Source organism: Sorghum bicolor, chromosome 9 (genome assembly GCF_000003195.3).
Source record: "Sorghum bicolor cultivar BTx623 chromosome 9, Sorghum_bicolor_NCBIv3, whole genome shotgun sequence".
Lineage (NCBI taxonomy): Eukaryota > Viridiplantae > Streptophyta > Magnoliopsida > Poales > Poaceae > Sorghum > Sorghum bicolor.
In genome coordinates, this window is record NC_012878.2 from 5329728 (window position 1) to 5350810 (window position 21083).

A 21083-nucleotide genomic window follows, 5' to 3' on the forward strand; every position below is an offset into this window, starting at 1 on the left:
CCGCCGGAATCTTTCTCTGAGCATGTTCATCTATCTTGTCTGAAATATGCAGTCCTTTGATTTTTATAGTCAAAATCGAAAGGGTTTTTTTTTTTTTGAAGTACCAGCATAGACATCACATAGCACTGCAGAAGAATAATAGGATCCACTTCTTCAAAACCTCAAAGATATAAACATCACTCATACAGCAACAAAAGCATAGTACATCTACTCTGGCAAACAGTGCTATTACACAACCATGTCCTTCATAAGGTAGTTTATCTATTATTACAATAGAACTGCCTGGTTCAACATGTTTCAGATAGCAAGAAACTAGTGCATGTTCTTCATCAGGCCAACCATCTTTATTATAACAACACATTCAGGCATTTCGGTGATGAGATCAACCTTCGGTGCTTGATGACTTGACGACGGTGACAGGGCAGGTTGCGTTGTTCACGACATAGTCGCTGACACTTCCCAAGAGCACCCTGCAGGAAGATATCAGAAGATCAGCACTGCGATCAGCGAAGACAGTACGCTCAATGACACACAAGTCACAAGAACAGTTTTGCGAGCAGCTTGGTACAACCTCTTGAGCTTGCCAAGGCCCCTGCTTCCTATAACCAAGCAGCTCAACGGGGTGTCATGGATAACTTGACAGAGCTTCTCACGTGGATCTCCCCACAGGACTTTCACAACCACCATAATCTGTTTGTCAGAAGAAACACAAAACCTCAATAAAGCAACACTGAGAAGGAAATGGCAGAACACGATGGCTTGGTGTGCTCACCTCCTTCTGGGTAGCTGTAGTGTTCAGGATGTCCAAGGTTTCTATGTCGGGCTTTGCTCCATATTTCTTCGCGATAATAGGGTCAGAGAATTCCGAGAGGGGAATCAACGCTATATTTAATAAAAAAAAGTGCAGTGAGGTTATTGAGCATTCAGGCCATCACATAACGACATTGATGATGTTAAATCATGTTAGGATGGAAGTAAACATCTACATTGATGCTATGAAATATCGAAAGTATAGATACTAAGCTGAAACATATAGGTTGCTAGAACTGATCACTGAATCTTAGAGCATCTCCAAGAGATTAGCCAAAAAGACTAGTCAAATTTACTGATTTAGCTACTCTCTAAAATAGATTTGACAAAAAGATATTAGAGTACTCCAACAGACTCTATAAAGGATAGCTAGTGAGGTAGGCTATAAGTAGAGAGCGAATAAGGTGCGATGGAGAGCCGCTAAATTTGAAGAGTTATTTACAAAGTCTGTTGGAGACGTTTTTCCTTCAACAATAGCTAAATTTACCTTTAGAAAATGATTTGGCTAAATTTACCTTTAGAAATTTACAGCAGCAGAATAGAATGAAGCAAATAAAAAGAAAATCTGGATTTCACGTTATGTATCCGAAAGATATACTACGTCTGTGTAAGAATACCACGTCATCTCTAAAAGAAATCGTGATGTCACAGGCTAGCCAGGTTAATACTCTTCAGAGAAGATTAAGTGAACTGCCCATTAGTAGTTTGCAATGTTTACTAGCAGCAAATTTACCGCCTAGCACAATAGCAGGGTAAAAATCAGCTGAGCAGTGACACCTTTCTGAACAAAATGGAAAACAGCTCTGACCTCTGAGCTGAACAAAAAGCTTATGGTCAAAAGTGACTCCATCAAGGCAGCATATGGTAGTTAGCAAGTTGTCCTTAGGAAATGATACTGAACTAGCAATAGCATCCACTGACCACTGGCTGCTATTAGAAAATCAAGTAAACTGATGATGAAGTTGACACGAATTTAATTTAAGGCATGATTACTTGCAGGCACACACACACACTTTTCCCAGGCTCACACCAATTTCCCCTGTACCATTCTATCCCAACCCCAAATCTTTAGGTTAAAAAGGTAGGTCGTGATCCAGTTTTAGGAAAGCATGGTAATTGGTAAACCGAATAAAGGAAATAAATTAGTCCAGGCTGGAATATCAAAGATACGATGGCGAGGATGCCAGCTTCAACCACGCACATCATATCAACGACTGTTACTCCGAATCCCACAATTGGATTAGATTGGTTCCCTACTTTCTCCAAACACATGAGAGGGAGAGGGACGCCAGTAGGCCAAGATATTTCGTTTTCTGAAAATGTGATGATCGGCAGGAACAAGTTGTGCAGCCTTTTTTTAGCAGCAGGAACAGTAACTCCAACAACCTCAAGCAGAGGCAGGAAAGGCAAGAATCACAACCACCGTGCTTAGATTGATGGGGCAAGATCAGGCGTTATAATCAGTCAATCGCCTCGTACATGGCACACACGGCATGGATCATGGAGCAGCAAGTAATCCTAGGCTTCCCGGATCTTTAATGGCCGCGAAATCGTGCTAGCGCTTGTGTTTATGGGAAAAAAAAAGATTAGCGAGAAAGAAGAGGAACGGCTACCTCCTAGCTAGCAGTAGTAGCACTAGCACCTAGGAATTGCAATTGCAAGCAAGAACACTAGGAGGAGGAGGAGGAGGAGGAGGAGGAGGAGGAGGAGGAGGAGATTGGAGAAAGGGGTGCGCGTACGGGAGCCGGTGGATTCCCAGAGGATGGCCTCGCTCTGCTCGTAGTCGGGCTCCTTGATGACGTGCAGCAGCAGCAGGTGGTCGCCGGCGCGCAGCAGGTTGGCCGCCGCCCACCGCAGCGCCGCCCGGCTCCCCTCCGAGAAGTCCGTCGCTAGCCCCACCCACCTCTCGCCCTCGGCGCCGGCCATCTCCTCCTCCTCCTCCTCTCCTCGTACAGGTTGTCAGGTTCTTGACCTCTTGTGCTCGTGGTCTGGTGGTGGTTTCGTGGAGGTCCGTCTATGGACTGCAGAAGGCGGTGGCCTCCGGTCTCTGTCTATATGATAATTTTAATAGATGCCAAACGACGCTGCCACGGATGTGCATGTGGCAGTGACAATGATACCGATCCCTGCACGCTGCAGTTTTGCTTCCGTGACCTTGGATTCTACTCCCTCCGTAATGCATGCAATTACGAGAATAATGCCAGTCAAACAATCTCAGCTTTAACCATATATAGAGAGCAACTCCAACAGTTTACTAACAGTAGTATCCTAGGATTTTTACCAAAACAAAAAAAACAGCCTCCAACAAGTTGGCAAAACTACTTGGCAATTTTGTGAGCTTGGCAAAATTCCCCCTTCAATTGGCAAATATGCCAAGTCCTCCATCACTTGGCATCACGTGTATCCCAATTTGCCAACTAGTTTTGCCAACTTGTTGGAGGCTCAATTTTGTGATTTTGGCAAAAATCCTAGGATGCCAAGTTCTTTTGCCAAGCCCAAATGTTGGAGAAGGCCTCTTTTTTTACTTGGCATTTGGTTTTAAGACTTGGCAAAACTATAGATTTGCCAATTGAGTTTTAGCAAACTATTGGATTTGCTCTTATAGTAAATAATATTAATTAAAATTTATATGAACAAATTTATATTTAAAAACACATTCTATAGTAAATCTAACAATATTTATTTTATATTATAAATGTTATTAGTACATTTTCGCATAACTTTGATTAAAGTTTAAATCGTTTGAATTTTCGAAATATGAGAATTGTATTTTTTTTGGGGACATAGGTAGTAGATTTTTTGTTTTGGTTAATACCAACTTGATCTTGGATGTGCATGTGGGCATGTGGCAGTGACAATGATCCCTGCAGTCGGCAAGTACGTTTAGCTCCTTGCCTTTTATCTCTTCCTTCTGCGAAAAGTAATGCATTCATTTTTTTTTTGTTACCAACTTGTCATCTTTTGTCACCTCTTTCTCATGCTGCCATAGTAATACTCAAACTAGATAGTATAACTCTATCTATCTAGACATATAAAGACAACAGATCATAGGCATTACGCTACGCTACAAAACACATCGTCTAAAAAATGGTGGCTGCTGCTCGAATTTGTCAAAGGTCATCTCTGCAGATGTGCCTGCATAAGGATATGGATATGGCCGGTCAGGGTCAGCCAATTGGAAAGGCAAAAACACCAGGCAACTTGTTTCACATGTACGTTTTTTGTTTTTTGTATTCCAGAAAATTCAACTGCTGCATCTACAAAGACAGAAGGAAACGTGAGATGTTTGCAGGACCACGGCACTCCACGTTCCACAGGTAGCCCTTGATCCATCTAGAACGAGCGATCGACCAACAGCTAGCATTAGTTTCCTCGTCCAATGATCACCACATTGACATCACTGCCACGGCTACAATATGCTGCGCTTTTTCTTCGCCTTCTGGATGGCAGTGCAGACCCAAAACTGGGTTGGAAAGTACTGTAGCTATCTTCTTTTTATTGTCTGTCAACTTGTGTCATGGGAAAGGCTTGGAAGGACTGGATTATAATCCTTCACAGGTCCTATTAATGACATGGCTTCTTGTAGTGCCTCCAGTAGATGATCCGGATGATCCTCGATGCGCACACGACCAAACTGTTCTGGTATTTTGCGCAAAGCCCGTCCAACGATCTGCGATGTATGCAGGGAAAAAAAATTATGAGAACACATCGCATACATGTGAGCACCATGTTTTCAGTAAGAGCTGAACTAATAGTAAAGGAACAAAATCCACAATAGGGAAGTAGATGCCACATCATCAACAAATGCAACCAGCCTATTTGATGATGATGATGATTCAAAGATCATTCCTCTAGGAAAGGGATGGAGATTTAATATTACTAGTTCAAACCTTGCGAGCATAGCCACCATAAGCAATCCCTCCGATTAAAGCTTGGTGAGAACTGGCTATTTCAGAGGCTGCGGTCCCTGAATTTCAATTAAATAAAACATATTTTCAGAAAGACATTCACCCCATAATGATAGGTTGTATAAGTTTTTCTAAAATTACAAATTGCACAAGGAAAGGAATGTAAGAAACAAATTACCTGCAACAGAAATAGATTGGAAAAGACCAGCTTTCTTTAAGCAGTCAATAGTGTATGAGTTGGTGCCACCGGCCAACTGATAGAAGCCTTCAAAACCACAGGCACAGCAAATAATTAGAAAATACAAGGACGACAGAGCCACAGCCACATAAGGCCAAAAACATTTCAATTGTTGCCTTCATTTACCAGGAGGTCTTTCTGACATTGAAGCCACATGAGTGGCAAAAGAAACTGTCTCCCTTGTTGCACCTCGGCCAATGTCGCCACTCATAGGTCGGCCATCTAACTGTTCCGAAAGAAAAGCAATTTAGAAAGTCCCAGCAAAAAAGCACATTACGTTTACAGGGTCAAAATTCAAATGTACAACATAAATGATATGCATGTTAGGTTCCCATGACATCAAGATGATTAGCAAAGTGATGCTGGCATTTACAGAAAATGTAACAACAAACTTAATAGATTTAAAACTACATAATCAAGACAATCTCAAATATCTAGTTTGAAGCTAACATGATTTTTTTTTTAAAAAAAATGTTAATAAGGTCATGAACAAGGATGTGTCTAACACTGGATTATACACACAATATTGGAAAGCAGCAATTGAGTAATCATTCTCTTGAGAACTAACCTGCCAAAGATTATACCCTTTAAATTGGGACTCCATTATTATGTACATTGCATTCATGAGATCGGCAGTTGATTCTCCTATATTAGGAAGACTAACCTGAAAAAAGGGAAACTTTCACATAAATAATGATGGAATGGAAGATTTTTGTCAATAAAAAGACACGGTTACATTTTCAGCAATACAAATATGTGGATAAAGCATGTAACCAATTGTGGAACCTACTGCAACCAGCTTCACATTATTGATGGACCCACTCAAGCTGTCCCAGAGGGTATTGAACATATCAGTTCCCCTACAGTGGTGAGAATATATCAGATCAAGTGTAATATGAAATGGAGAAAAGTCGAAAGTTAACTCAACCAACAAAACAACTGAGACAAGAAAAACATACTTTCCAGTGGTATGTATCTCTATTGCATCAACATCATTACTTTTCAATAATTCAGCAGTCATAGTAGGGTCCCGAACATAGGACACAGCTCCTGAAATGGTTTCAAGCAAAGCTTGCAGCTTCTATAAGATACACAAGGGAGGAGGGATCAGAACTAACAGAAGGTGACTTTACATTTGCATCCAATGAAGGCTATGTGCAATCCAACGCGTAGTTCTTAAGGCGACGCCTAGGCGTCCAGGCGACCCTCTAGCGCCTTGCAAAATGCTCGCCTAGGCGGGCAAGGCGGGAGCCTAGGCGTCCAGGCGGTGGTGCATTGTCATGCCTCGCCTTTACGCCTTAAGAACTATGATTCAAGGTATTGCTTGTCTTATTAACACCGAGTGAACTATTAAGATGGTGCCAAAAAGACAAGAACCGAACAAAGACAAAATACAGCACTCACTTATTCTGTCATATGGGCAAACTGGTAAGCATCGACCGCATCCATAGCACCGCTCTGTAATTACACCACCCTACCCAAGACTCATAAGGAAAATAAAGCTAATGAAAAAGATAACAGGAGCAGAATAAAAGAAGTAAAGAACCAAAGCAACTGATACCTCATATTTACCACGTAAAGGATCAGATCCAGTGTGCTCTCCACCAACCATGGAATGCTCTAGTGATATTGCATCAGCCGGGCAAACTTTCTCACATGGCTTTGAGCAATCCGGTGGGCAATCCTCAGGATCAAACCCTAGATAATAAACAATGTTTTTCAGACACAATGAAGTTCAAAGTTAACAGGTTGGCAAATACTTGTAGCGAAAGCAGGAAACTAATAGCAATATCATAATCAAAACAATATTTTTGAAGTGACATTAAAGATAATGCATTAAGTCAAACAAACAAGTATAACAGATGATTTTCGAAGCAGCATGTTCTTACCAGCTTTACGGAAATGAAGATCTCTGCAATCATCATTAACACTAATCATCACCCATGGCCTTTGAACTTCTGGTACGATTGATGCCGCTACATCAATACCCTCATTCACTGCACCCACCACAGATGCATCTGCTGCACAATCGATGCAATCCACTGCATGCATAGAACTGTCCGTAATTCATAAGTGTAACACCAAGTTTTGTCTTCTTTTATTGGTAAAATCACTGCAGGAGAACTGTTAACTTAGCAGAAATATATACCCACAGCCACCGCAATTATTTTTTTTTGAAAAACACCACAAACTTTTGTTATTTATCTAATAACTAAAATATTGGATGAACTAATCATTAAGTTTAGTTTCATGAAGCTTTGAAGTTGTCATGCATTAAGGGAAGTTTCTCCAATCACTTCATCAGGAGATATTGAATAGAAGCTTCATAACAAAAGTTGCAATATGCATATGTGTAGCTTGTATTCCATTTGGTGTGTAATATGTACTCTAGTCCTATCTTGCCCTGCTTTTCAAAATCACTAAGTCCTTGTGCTCTATTAATGCCAGTGTTTTAGGCTTTTTTTTTCCTGCAATTCTGGTTGTTAAACAAAAGGTCAAGCTACAAGTAATTAAAATCTCAATTCTTGACTAACTGAAGTGAAGATATATAAAGAAAACATGTGGGCTGCAACGTGGACTGTTACAATGTCAATCTAAAATGCTAAAAATATCCAATCCAAACGAATGTCTCCCAGTTGAATCAACACGCGTACCTCCAGCAAGAGTGTAGACAAGGGAGAGGTTCCTGACATCAGCAGCATCCTGCATGAACAATAAACATGTAAACAACATGAGGATTATAGCGCAGTGCCACAGTCAGTCAGTAATTCTTCACTCGTGCATATTGCATCGCGGCCACTGCTACTCTCACTGTGCTACCACATCAAACACCAACTGTACCAGAGAATTGTCCTCCACAGGTTAAACCTGATTCACTTTTCCTTCTAAGCTAACACCAGCAGCATAAAGTGCGTAGCTTCCTCCCTCCCCCCTCTGCCTTTCAAGCTTTCACCGTCAGATGGAGATGAAGCGCCCGCTGCTCTTCCTATCCATTTGACCCTACTGTGCACATCCGGTAGTCCCTGGAGCCCAATCTAGTGACGGGTGAAGCAACAAGGTGGAAGGGGGCATGGACGCATGGTACCTCGAAGCTGGCGCCACAGATGAGCTTGACCCAGTCGCCGCGCCGGAGAGCCGCGACCTGCGGCGGGTGGTCGCCGGCGAGGCGGACCCGGCGGGAGTGGGATACGGCGGAGGCCGCGGCCCGGACGGCCGCGTGGGAGGCGAGGAGAGGCGGTGGCGGGACCGGGACGGCGGCCATGGCTGGTTGGCTCCTCGCGCGGCCACTTCACAGCGGCGCTGAGAAATATCTCTTGGATGAAGAAACGGTTTGGCCGGTGGTCGGAGGACCTCACATCCGTCGATTACGAGATGGACGGCTAATATGGAGGTAGCTGATTCTGAGACGTGAACATTTAAATGGTCATTGATAATCTACCGCTGGCCATCTTAGGTTATCAAGAGAATGGAATCATTGTTGCTCTATTCAATTTTCTCTAAAATGAACGCATGAACCTTTAGATTTGAGATGTTGAATATTTTAAGTTTAAAATGTTTGAACTTTAAACTTCTAATTTATTTTATTTTATTTTTTTAATTCCAACTTTCATAATTTTACGAATAAAAAGTTTGAATATAAAAATTCAATTTCAATCTTCAAATTTTAAAAGGAAAAAGTCTACATAACCCCCAAACTATTTAAGGTGGAATACTTTACCCCCCAAAGTATAAAACTGGATATTCTACCCCTGAACTTTCAAAACCGGTCAAATAACCCCCTCGAGTGGTTTTAAAGGGTGATTTTGTCTTTTTCTTTTTTATTTATTTCCGCTGATTCTTTGAAAAATCATAATAAATCACAGAAAAATTATAAAATAAAAAATTCAATTTTGTTGGACTCCAGATGAGTAGATCTACATAGTGAATATATAATATGATATACTTTAGTACAAAGTTTTTTCTGTAGCTTTAAATCTATGTTTTCCTGTAATTAAATAGAATAATTCATATATGTAGTTCCTATGGTCCAATTGTGGTAAAATTTTTATGGTAGGCTCATTATTGTATGCTTGAACTATGGTAAAAATTTCATACTCACTGGATCACATATAACTTAGTTATAGATAAAGCATAGATTTAACAAGAATAAAGCTAAATAAATCTATAACTAAATTTTACTTGATCCAATGGATACGAAACTTTTACCATAGTTCAAGCATACAATAATGAGTCCACCATAAAAAATTTACCACAATTGAACCATTGGAACTACATATATGAATTATTCTTTTTAATTATAGAAAAACATAGATTTAAATCTACAACCAAAACTTTGTACTAAAGTATACCATATTATATATTCATTGTGTAGATCTACTCATCAGAAGTCCAACAAAATTGAACTTTTCATTTTATGATTTTTCTGTGATTTATTATGATTTTTCAAAGATTCAGCGGAAATAAATAAAAAAGAAAAATACAAAACCACCCTCTAAAACCACTCGAGGGGGTTATTTGACCGGTTTTGAAAGTTCAGGGGGTAAAATATCCGGTTTTATACTTTGGGGGATAAAGTATTCCACCTTAGATACTTTGGGGGGTTATATAGACTTTTTCCAATTTTAAAATCTGAATTTAGTTTTTTATATCAAATTTCAAAATTCATCATGCGATTTGATACTTTAAAAGTATAGCGCCATTAAATAATAAAATAAATCTAGAAAATTTTGAACACTTAGAACTCAAGTGGACAGGTTTTACCACAAAAACCTAGCCAGTTCGTGTTTCTTGTATTACCTTGGACAGAGAGAGGTGGAAGGAAACAATGGTGCGGTGCTGACGGGACAAAGGCCTTGTTCAGTTGGTAAAATTTTGGGATTTTGGATACTGTAACATTTTCGTTTGTATTTGACAAATATTGTCCAATCATGGACTAACTAGGCTCAAAAGATTCGTCTCACAAATTATAGGTAAACTGTGTAATTAATTTTTATTTTCATCTATATTTAATACTTCATACATGTACCGCAAGATTTGATGTGACGGGATCTAAAATTTTTGATAAATTTTTTTTGAACTAAACAAGGCCAAAGGATTGTCGTCATTGCCTCGTCGGGCCAGACGACGGGCGGGCTTGGGCTGCGATTTCCAGCCCAGGAGCACGGACCAGGAAAAAAGAAAGGCATCGGATTTTTTCCTTTTATTTTCAGGCCCACTAGATGTATGACCAGGTCTAAGTAATATTTCATGCATGATTCTAAAAAAGTAATATTTCATGCATACGTTTTGTCTTTTCTAGATCATAACTTTCGCTATGCACATATATATATATATAGTAAAAATCTAAAGCGTCTTCTAATTTGAAATAAAGGAAGAATACTAACTTTGAGAATATAATAAACGGGCCGGCACGAACATAGTGCAGCAAGCAACAAGTCAGCAACCACAGAAAGCAATAACCTACGCAAGCAAATGTGATTAGCTTATTAGGGGTTGATGATCTAGCTAAACTTGTATCCATGTGCAATGTCGAAAGACCAACCGATAAACGCATACGAGAACTCGAGAAGAACACGGTTCACTATTAAAATGGCAGAGTTATCTTAGTATTTTTAAATAGTAATAAAACATTGCCATAAGTCATAGCATATGAGAATCCTCGCTAAAAGACATTTGGTAGGAAATGTTTATACTAAATTTCGAATGCTAAAACACTAGAACAACCTCACGTCACAAATATAAATTTCTGGTTGTGGTTCTGTATAAGGTCAACTTTACTCTCCATGTGCCCTATATGTAATATACCTGATGATGAGAGATGATTAATTCATCCATACATAGTACGGTCTCCTCGACCGTTGTTTGATCTAGGACACATGATTAGTAGTCTAACTGGCCACATGCCTCCTTTTACTAACCAACCAACACCTGGTTGCTCAACTGCCGTCATATGCACATGAGTTGCAACAGCACGACTATGCACTAATACTAACAACTGAATTTATGCAACGGGGATCTTCATGGAAATTGCCCAATTTGCGCGTGCTAACCACTAATCCCTGTACCGAAGATCGCGGTACGGTCCCCATCGACGGCTGGACACACATGTCATGTTGATAGTCGATACATATATATGTGTGATCGAGGATAACGATGCGCACATCATGCATGCATGGTTCCCCGTTGACATATGTCATGAGGGGGAGGAGGGGAACATGGCTGAAAATCAAGGTACGCTGGCCTAATAAATCATGGAGATTATTAATTGTTACATGTGCGATGCATCCCATTAGCTAGTCCATGCAATTGATTGATTGGAGCATTTGCGTCTATCATAACCAGCTCCCCACCGGGGAACATGCTGGCACATTAGTTTAGAGCCTGCTAATAATCCATGCTGTTTATTTTATTTTATATCCCTACTAGCTAACATGCATATATGTAGGGATCGGATGCACCCTGAACACACATGATACAGGGCGACTTTTCTTCACACATGATGCAGGCTCTTTGCTGCACACTTTTTGCTGAGGTGGCAGGCTGGCAAAGGAGGGGTGGAGCGCGTGGGGCCCACTACACATCACACATGCATGCATGGGGCCGGGATACATACAGATACGTTACAGAGTGTTCTGACGAGGAAAAATTAAAAGGCAAGTGAAGTGCATATAGTATAGGGTAGTAGTAGTGCATGGTTGGTGGCGCTTCAGAGGTGTCTGCTTCTGCTTGGATCGATTATAGATAGATAGAGAGGGGTGTGTGTGTGTTTTGTTGGTTGGTTGTTTAAGGAATCATGTGGTGGCATGTGGCCATGATGAGTTAGGAGAACATGCATGCATGCATGCCTGCCCTCACCTTCAAGCAATGCAATGCTTGCATCCCAACAACATGCCTGCCCTGCCTCTGCCTGCATTCTCCCCTGTCAATCTGCACCGTATCGTATCCACATGCAATATATATGATCTACTAGCTAGCTTGCTTTGGATGATCACTACATAAACTGAAGTTAACTATTCCTGATCCGTCTTTTGTCATGCCACCTAATAATTCCCCCCCACACATATCTTCTCTTCCAGCCTATAGCTAGCTCCTATATAGCATCTATATAAACACCCCTTGCCCCCCCTCTCTTTAGCATCAATCCCCTCATATCTTCATCTATCTCCCTCTAGTTTATCGGATTCCATTCTTCGTTTCTCTCCTCATTATCCCATATAGTCATAACTGCAAGTAGCTATACAGCCTACAACGTTTTGGCCATGGGTGCCCACACCGGAAGCCGTGGTTGCAGCCCGTCGACATCGACGGCGAGGAGAAGAACAAGGCCGCCGGTGGCATCCTCCGCCGCCATGGCCGCCGCAAGAAGGCCTTCACCGACGACGAAGCCGACGATGAGCAAGGACGTCGATGCCGCGGAAGGCAAGGCGAGGGTGAAGGCCTGCAGCAGGCGACGCGACATGGAGGTGAGGAAGAAGATGGAGGTGCTGAGGCGCCTCGTGCCGAGCAGCAGCGGCGGCGGTGACGGCGACGGCGACGAGGTCGACGAGCTCCTCCTCCTGCGCGCTGCCGGCTACATCGCGCAGCTGCAGGCGCAGGTGACGGTCATGCAGTTCATGGTCGACGTGCTCGAGGACGCAAAGCATTAATCATTTTCTTTCTTGTTAGGCTTGAGAATTGAGATGACACATGTGTAATACACACCATATATATACATGATATTTACTTTTGTTCTGAACCTCCTGTGTTCACGTGGTTCTTTATTTCTTTACTCTTTGTTTAATGATGCCCCTGAGGAAGGATCCATGCATCTTGAACCTTGAGCAAGATTCGCAACAAACAAAGTGGATCCTACTTCACAAGTTGTTTCCAGCTCTGTGAAACTTCACCATCCCCAACAAACAAAGAGTTGGGCTAACGTCGTGGCCATATATGCCTACTCCAAGTGGATGTTGCTCTACAATGTTAGCAATAAACTCCGTGGCTATGTCTGCACCGCAAGGACATGTCAACGTTAACTCATCGTTGACTACGCCTTATAGTTTGTGTGGCAAGGATTATGATTCTAGTACCGTTTACCACAACTGTCGTAGTTGTTGTGTCCCTCTTGCTTCGATGCCTTTGAACCTCAAGTCTACGATCACGCCTTTGGTGGAGTCCTTGATTGGAGCTCAAAAACTTGATTGCAATTATATATTTGTCTAGAAGAAGTGATGCATCCCCTCAAGGAGGAGGCTTCTACCATCAAGTTATTGCTAGCGCATGCGGCCAACCATTTGGAAAAACATTCAGAGCCACATGCACAGCATACTTTCGTTGTTGACATGACGACCTCTTTGGTCCCTTGTTCTCTTGCTTGGCGCTCTCCGACATCATCGATCCTTCTTCTCTTGTGGCAGCTTGTGCACCTGTTGACTCCTTGTTGTCTGACACGTGTGTGTGTGGAAGCTACTGTCGTACATGACGTGACCACCGGTATCTCCGTTAAGGAGATTCACAAAGACACAGAACAAAGGACGCTTGACATAGAACTTGACCAAAAGATGCCCCTGGTGCAAACCATTGAGGTTGCCTCGAGAACCTCCATTGTTCATATGATCAAACAAAAGCAACTACAAGTTCTATCTCAACATGCAAAACATCTACATCATCTTCCACTATCTATTCACGTCATCTTCCACTAATAATAGTCACGTCATGTCAGATATAAATATCTGGATATCTATTGTCCGGGGTTAGCACTCATCCAAACTGGCTTATCCAACGATCAGCTGTACCAATCCAACCCTAAGGCAAAGCCAACGTTTCGGCCGACCCTAAATGCATGGTTCACGCCTCGCCCAACCCCAAGGGTTTGGGTTCCGATTTGCCCGACCCCAAGGGTACGAGTTTCGCCTCGTCCGAACCCAAGGGTGGGGCTCTGCCTCGTCCGGCCCCCTGTGCAGTGGTTTCGCCCCATCCGATGGTGGTTTTACGTAGAATCCCTAGGCTGAGGGCGGAAGGTACATCATGCCAACACGCCTGCATCATGACCAACTGCCACGCATGTGCGCCTCTAACGACACCTAGGAAGAATGGGATGTCACACCTTGACATGACCCTAGCCCAGATCAGGTGTAGCTACAGAGTCACACATAGCCACAGGGCGACACTGTGGTGCCAACTCTTGTACCACACATGTACTTTTTGCATTGTGTCACCTAAAATGGCATGGAGATTCACTAAGGATCCAGTTGACCATCTCTCACACCCCAGGAGCACAAGACAATGGATATGCACCCTGATGGATGTCACACTATCGCTATGGCTAGAAGGACGATGAGATGGCGCCTTCCATGTCAACGCTACAAGATCTACAGGGTCGGCAGGATCCGATCCGCTCATCCGCAAGGAGGAGAGACGACCCCTTGGAGACCCATTTTTCTCTTTCTTCTTTTAACTTCTCTGTCTTCTCTTTACACATGTGCTCTAGTCCCTTCCCTTGAGCTTTAAAAGGGAAGGCAGGACGCCCCTTCAAGGGCACAACAACAATCAACATTCAAGCCCACGCACACTCACAACTCTCAAACACCACGGAGACTTGGAAGCCCACTCTCTCTCTCTCTCTCTCTCTCTCTCTCTCTCTCTCTCGACTGTTTGTAACCCCTACTGTAAACAACCTCGCAAGCAACACGAGCAGCTCACAACTGGACGTAGAGACATTCTGTCCGAACTAGTTTTAATCCTTGTGTTTGTTTGTGCACCATCCGAACCTAGACACGTAGATATAAATTTACTAGTTGGTCGCGGTTCAAAACACCAACGCGTTATGCACTCATTTCAAATTCTTCACAATTTAGGCAGCAACATGTAGGTATCTTGTAGTTTATTCCAAAATCTCACACAATCAAGGAAACCAAACATGCTAGGCAGACTCCTCCATGATCGAGCGAAATGGTGAAATTGGTCTAAATGAAGGAAGAGTATCTCCATGAACCATCTCAAAATGTAAGACAATCTACACAAATGCAACAAGCTTGAAATGAAAGGGAGGCTAATTACCAACCGTGGTAGCTTTCTTCAAAAATCACCACTCTCCATGAGTTTCGCGGTGAGAAGCTGGCTGGAGAATAAGGAGTGGTATGCTTTCTTCAAACACCACCATTCTCCATGAGTTTGGCGGTGAGAAGCTGGCTAGAGAATGAGGAGGACAGGTGGTTTTGTGCTGCACATTTTCACCACCGGGTTGATATAAGAAGCGGCGAGGATGTCTATTTCACCGTGTTCTAAACTACTCCTCCGTCCCAAATAATTGTTATTTTGGGTTTGCGTATCACAAGTTCGACTAGATTTATAAAAAAACACATGTAACATTTGTATCTCTAAATAAATATGTCGAAAATAGATTCAAAGATCTTTCCAATAATACGCATTATGTACCACAAGTATTAATTTTTAATATATATTTAGTTAAAGTTGTTTCTTGAAAAGTGAGAACGATAGTTATTTTGAGATGGAGGGAGTAGCTAGGTGATCGATGTGATGGAACTCAGAGCCAACTATGATAATTATTTTTCACCTCCGGCTCCAACAAAGAAGCTTCAATGGAAATGGGTGGAACTAGGCTCACCCACTTCAGAATTAGCAGTAAAAATGCATCACGATCGGTTCACTGGAATCTAGCGGTCATGGAGACTGCCTGGAAAATGGTTTCTGTAGCAGTGTTTGTTAAATTTATCACATATTTATGCAATTTTTTTCTATTATTCATTGAGTTGATTGAACCTTTAAAAAATTCTCACACTACAAATTTATGAGGCCAAGGAGTACTAATCATTTATTTCAATACACGTACATATATATTCGTATTATAGAAGCATATTACAGATATAGAAGCATAGAGGCATACATATTATAGATATTATAACATGTATACATATTAAAATACAGAAGTATACATATTATAGATATAGAAGCATAGAAGCACAGTGATAGAAAACTGATAAAAGGGAGGCAGCGAGCCTGATGCCCCGTTCGCTTTGTAGCTATCGCAGTTGGCCGGCTGGAACGACAGAACCGATTTTCGGACGTCATGCAGGACGAGGTAGTTCATCTGCATGATGTTGCCGATGATGGACAGGCTGGGAGACCTCTGGACGACCCAGCACACTACGCCGTCGTCCACTTCCACGACGTAGTTCGCCACCGGCAAGGCCATGTCGGCGCCGCCGTCGAAATGCAGCACCATCGCCGGGATCAGCCTGGCACTGTCAGGTTTCTCGTAGCACGCCTCGAAGCCGTACCTGCCTTCTACCGGGGTAAGGCTCGTCGTCTGCGACAGGAACGCCGCCTTGGCCTCCGTGTACGCCGGCTCGGCGAGGTACGTCAGCGTCGTGCCGGAGTCGAACACGACGCCGCCGGGCCCGCCGACGCCGGCCGTCGTCGCGGAGCCGATCGTTATGCTACGCAGGTTCACGGCGTAGAAGGTGGTGGACGCGAGGAGGCCCGTGGACTGCACGCCGGCGCCGGCGCCTGTCATGGTGGCGAGTGCGCCGAACAGGAGAGGGCTGGCCTTGGAGGCGTCGGCGGTGAGGCAGTACATGAAGGTGCCGGCGTCGAGCTGGGAGACGAGGGACAGTGGGCCGCGGCCAAGCCCGACGAGGCCGGCGCCCTCGCCGTAGTCGCCCTCCAACGCGGTGGTGCAGCCGAAGCCGACGCCCGGAACGGCGTCGCCGCCGAGCGTGAAGGTCTCGCTGCCGAGGAACCCCTGCGTGAAATCGGGGTCGTCGCCAAGGCCGTACGCGTACTTGTAGTCGCACTCGGCGCCGCCGGCGGCACACCGTGCGAGGGAATAGGACCGCAGGGCGGCGCACAGGCGGTCGGAGCACGGGAGCCTGGTGAAGGTGGACGACGCGTTGGGGTGGTACGACGAGGAGCCCCCCCACGCGGCGCCGCCGCCGGCGTCGCACTTGGTCCAGATCAGGTCGCTGCCGGTGTCGGCGAGGGCTGTTAGCTTCTGCGGCGGTGTGCCGATGGAGAACTCCATGTCGTAGGCGCCGCCGCCGCCGTCCATCCTCAGGGGTACTGTATCTGTGTCATTGTTGCTCAACTGGCTCGCCGAGGAGGACTGCGGCTTGTCGACCTGGGACGACCGGGAGGCGAGGAATGACAGCCGGCGGTGAGACTCGAGAGCGGCCTGAGTGAAGTTGATGGCGGCGGTGGTGGTATCAGTGCGGCCGCGGCGGATCATGGTGCCGCTAAAGCCTCGGCTTTCGGCATGGGCCGGGAGAGCGGGAACGACGACGAGGAAGAAGACGAGGGTAACTACGTGATGAGCAGTGACGATCATTTTGGTTTTTTCACAAGACCTGCCGCGCCTCCTGTGCTTATATTTTTCACAAGCATGCAAAGATGGATATATATATATATATATAGCAGCTAGCACGTACGTCCACCGCATTGTGAATTGTGATCGTGCAAATACTTGGAAATTTCTGTTGGAGTCGTACGGCACTCTTGTTGCACCCCCACGAAGAACCTCTTGTTGCATTTGCATTGTTTCAACAGCACGACCTAGGTCGTCGCTGCAATGGATGAGAGCCTCGGGTTTATCGTGTATATTCTTTTCTGTGTAGCCTCGATCGCGTAACAATTGATAATTTAATAAGAAAGTGTAGTAAATACATCTTTCATACGTACGTGTATATGCACGCCATCTATTACACGTATGAAAGAATATGCACGCCACCTTGAAGTCATCTATGCGTGAACCTCTGTATCTAATTGAGTTGTTGCCTTTGCAGTTTCACGAAAGTTGTCCAACGAATCTGATCACAGACTCACCCTAAACAAGAAACTCCGCTATTTTTGTAACTCTATACGTACTGCATGACTCCATGTATAACTGTGCACTTTTCTCTTGTATCATGCATCATAGTATGTGTTGAGTAAAATTAAATTCCTCTACAACCCTGACATGCTTTGACTTCCTAAAGCACGTCTGCTCTGTGTTAGGCAATGCACATGCTAATTGAATCTAACACACCATACAGAAACTTGAATGCGCACGTGGCACCAAGAACTTCCACTACAACCACTTTGAGTCATATATGAAAATTTTGCCACATTAGCTTGCTCTTCTGTTTTAACTGCAATGCCACACCCGACATTTTACACCATACCCTTATTCAGCACTATAACCAACTAGATTACTCCAGTCGCAAGTACAAACGTTCACTGTCTATACTTCCTTATAATTCAACCCTACACCCTTCAATCCACACTGCCACATGCGATTTAATTGTTCCGTGCGCCTCGTTGTCTTGAAAGCTCGCAAACTCCTCCAATGCAAACTTGCTTCGAGCTCAGGAAACTCCTGCAATGCAAACTTGCTTCGAGCACCACCTGTTGGTTGCCTTCAGCCATCACAAGCGGTCGTGAATAACTTAAGCTAGCTCCTTGTTTTATGGAGGCTAAATCGATCAACACAATTTCTAATAGAATCAGACTCCACTTGTTGCCCGCGTATTTTTCACACCACGATCTCTTATATATGGGCTTGCTCCAGCTCTATTTGTCTCTGACTAGAAATAAATATCAAGTGTCATATATGTGGATCTAGACTCTCAAGATACGAAGGCCTCATTGGAGGTGGTTGTCCCATCTCCGGTTCTAGCATAGTAGCAGTACTTTGGCGGAGCCAGGAGAAGCCCCCAAAACGCAGCTGCTCCGGAAACTCCATTTCGTAGTTCATTTTACGTAGAACTAGAGTAGTTTTCTCCCGTGCTATAGTAATATATAGTGTTGTATGGACCTCTACAGTAAATATATATTTGAGCCATTTTCTCCTGCCTATCTTGTTTTAATTTTTAGTCCGTTTGCAGAGGTGGGTGAGATTTCAGCCACTTGTAAAGATTGGATTTGTAGGAGTGAGCGTGATTTCAGCCGCCTCTAATAATTCGATTCGTAGAAGCAGTTGAAGATCCATTTGTACAAATTATATATTTTTAGAAACACAAAAGCACAGGCGGCTGAGGCACCTACCTCTAAAGAGCATCCGAAGCCACCTCAAACATTTTATGTAATAGTGCACGGAAAAGACGTCATTAGTCTCTAGGAAAGAAAATGACTTTATATGGATCAATGGCGAAAATGTGTGTGGTAACTACAAGACTTGTGCTTACTTAATCGTTTATTTGCACGTGACACACTTAGCGAGTTTATTTAGGTAACTAGGATCATGCCCGTGCGTTGCTATGGAAAAATATTAATATCGTTGATCTTGCATTGCTACTCGACCCTTGAAATTTTTAATATAATTCAACATAATAAAGTAAGAAAAAATAGTTTAAGAGCCTCAAATTTTCAACAAATTAAGTAAGAGCATAAAGTTGGTTGAAATTGAGACAAATGAACTTTAACTTGGCTTAGCAATATATTGTTTCAAGCCACATTCAAATAAATAAGTGTCAAGTAACGATATCAGTTTAGTCAAAAGGAATGACAACTTGGCAATATGTTCTAATCAATAACTTGAGAAAAAGGCAGCCAGTTCTAATCAATAACCTGCACAGAACAGACATTGAAATCAGAATGCCAGTGCTCACGTCAATACAAACAGAACATAGACAACGAAATTAGATGCCTGTGCATTGCTGCGGGTGACTCAAATTTTTCAATCTAACATGTATGAAGTAAATAGCGGGTCTGGAGCCTCAAAATTTTCCACGCTATAAGAGTACATTAGATGTTCCGCTCTCTAAAGGAAGAAAAATACATATTCCTAATATTTTCAGGCACAAAAACATAGCTCTTCGTTCACGGTTATTTCTTTAAAGACATCAGCTCATGTCTCCACACACTATTATGACCTTTTTAAGCAGAGAGGCAACTCTAGGAAGGAATTGAGGAATGAGGTTGATAGTGCAATGTCACAGGAGGAAGTGCAAATAAGCATTGAGATACCGTGTATAATGCAGAGCTAGAGCTAGATCTACATCAGGTATCCATACACACTACTGAAAATACACAAGGATGGCCCACAGTTTTGAATGACATTATTATGGAAAATCAAAAACAACACACAAGGGAGGAAGGGTTTGAATTCATGAACAATTACGGGAAGTTCAGAGGTAACGCAACAGTGTTAACTATACCCCTATAGTGAACTTGGCAATAACAAGACAACATTTAGAGTAGATTATCCAATAGATTGAATTGGTTCTTTGTTTTCTTACAAATAACTCTAATATAACAGTTGACTGCCTGACTTGAAAAACAAGGAAAAGCAGCCACAATCCGTCAATGTAATACGAATAAACAGGATTTCAGCCACTGCTAGCTGAATACAGATACCACAGAAATCTATCTTAGCTGCGTCTCACATAGGCAATTTTCTCATAAGCTGATTCAATCAAGAATATGGCAATACATATGAACGTGGATAGTGTCTATTGACAATATAACTACCAGAAATAAAGAGATGATGGATTAATTTACTAAAGTGTTTAAACAATGATAGAAGCAATGAAAATAAGTCACATGACACAAATTATACAGTTTTATGGCCATAATATAGAACTCAGCTAACATATCTCCACTACTATATAATCCACCAGTTGTGAACTTAACTAAATACACCCCATAAACTACTACTACAGTCATAAGGTACACTAAGTACACACAGAAAAAAGCACCCAGAAAGATCTATCTTCCAAAATTAAAGGACAAGATTAACTCTAATCTTTCATTCCCCTAACTCAATCACATCCAATGGTCATAAACTCTCGGATCAAACTGATCACTCATCTCGAGTAATCCTGTGCCCACCCCACGCGCGGCTCTCCCTCTCCCCCGACCCCGACACCCTCTCTCCCACATGCTGACTTCTGACTCCTCCTCTCCCCTCCCCTCCCATCTGACACCTCCTCTCCCCTCCCCGCCCCATCGCGCCGTGTGACCCCCCTCCTCCACTGCCCCACTGAGGACGCGGCTTCGGCCAGATTTGGGGACGCCCCTGCCCTGACGGAAGCCGTGGCACCGGCCTATGTGTCGGCCAAGGTGAGTTCCATGCACTGAGTATGGGTGGGAGTGACTCCTCCTTTCCCCTAGTACTCTTCCCCATGCGTGGTCTCCTCTTCAGTCGCAACTCG

General features: G+C 43.2%; 3 protein-coding genes across 4 annotated transcripts; all 3 read right to left on the reverse strand.

Annotated features, from left to right (window-relative positions):
* LOC8079540 (universal stress protein PHOS32) lies at positions 127-2852 on the reverse strand. The gene is made up of 4 exons (XM_002440597.2): positions 2550-2852; positions 773-882; positions 572-690; positions 127-470 (listed from the first exon to the last, which is right to left on the reverse strand). Exons 1-4 carry the CDS (start codon positions 2734-2736, stop codon positions 383-385), a joined length of 504 nt encoding a protein of 167 aa, XP_002440642.1. The 5' UTR covers positions 2737-2852; the 3' UTR covers positions 127-382.
* Positions 3892-8256, reverse strand: LOC8071190. 2 transcript variants are annotated; one of them, XM_002440598.2, is made up of 12 exons: positions 8042-8256; positions 7611-7659; positions 6846-6998; positions 6518-6654; positions 6361-6430; positions 5916-6006; positions 5747-5816; positions 5525-5620; positions 5083-5182; positions 4897-4983; positions 4701-4777; positions 3892-4480 (listed from the first exon to the last, which is right to left on the reverse strand). In XM_002440598.2, the coding sequence occupies exons 1-12, from the start codon at positions 8216-8218 to the stop codon at positions 4316-4318; spliced, it is 1272 nt and encodes a 423-aa protein (XP_002440643.1). In that variant the 5' UTR covers positions 8219-8256; the 3' UTR covers positions 3892-4315. The 2 variants fall into 2 exon arrangements, with proteins under 2 accessions (XP_002440643.1, XP_021302671.1); XM_021446996.1 differs by lacking the exon at positions 8042-8256 and having other exon boundaries at positions 3986-4480; positions 6846-7012.
* Positions 15872-17290, reverse strand: LOC8080908 (aspartic proteinase nepenthesin-1). The gene has a single exon (XM_002440599.2). The coding sequence runs from the start codon at positions 17180-17182 to the stop codon at positions 15872-15874; it is 1311 nt and encodes a 436-aa protein (XP_002440644.2). The 5' UTR covers positions 17183-17290.

Coding starts and splice junctions, on each gene's coding strand:
- LOC8079540 (XM_002440597.2), bottom strand. CDS start 2,736: ATGGCCGGCGCCGAGGGCGAGAGGTGGGTGGGGCTAGCGACGGACTTC. Junction 691..772: donor CTACAGCTACCCAGAAGGAG/GTGAGCACACCA, acceptor TCTGACAAACAG/ATTATGGTGGTTGTGAAAGT. Junction 471..571: donor GGCCTTGGCAAGCTCAAGAG/GTTGTACCAAGC, acceptor ATCTTCCTGCAG/GGTGCTCTTGGGAAGTGTCA.
- LOC8071190 (XM_002440598.2), bottom strand. CDS start 8,218: ATGGCCGCCGTCCCGGTCCCGCCACCGCCTCTCCTCGCCTCCCACGCG. Junction 7,660..8,041: donor TCTGTGGCGCCAGCTTCGAG/GTACCATGCGTC, acceptor TTGTTCATGCAG/GATGCTGCTGATGTCAGGAA. Junction 5,621..5,746: donor ATAATGTGAAGCTGGTTGCA/GTAGGTTCCACA, acceptor CCCTTTTTTCAG/GTTAGTCTTCCTAATATAGG.
- LOC8080908 (XM_002440599.2), bottom strand. CDS start 17,182: ATGATCCGCCGCGGCCGCACTGATACCACCACCGCCGCCATCAACTTC.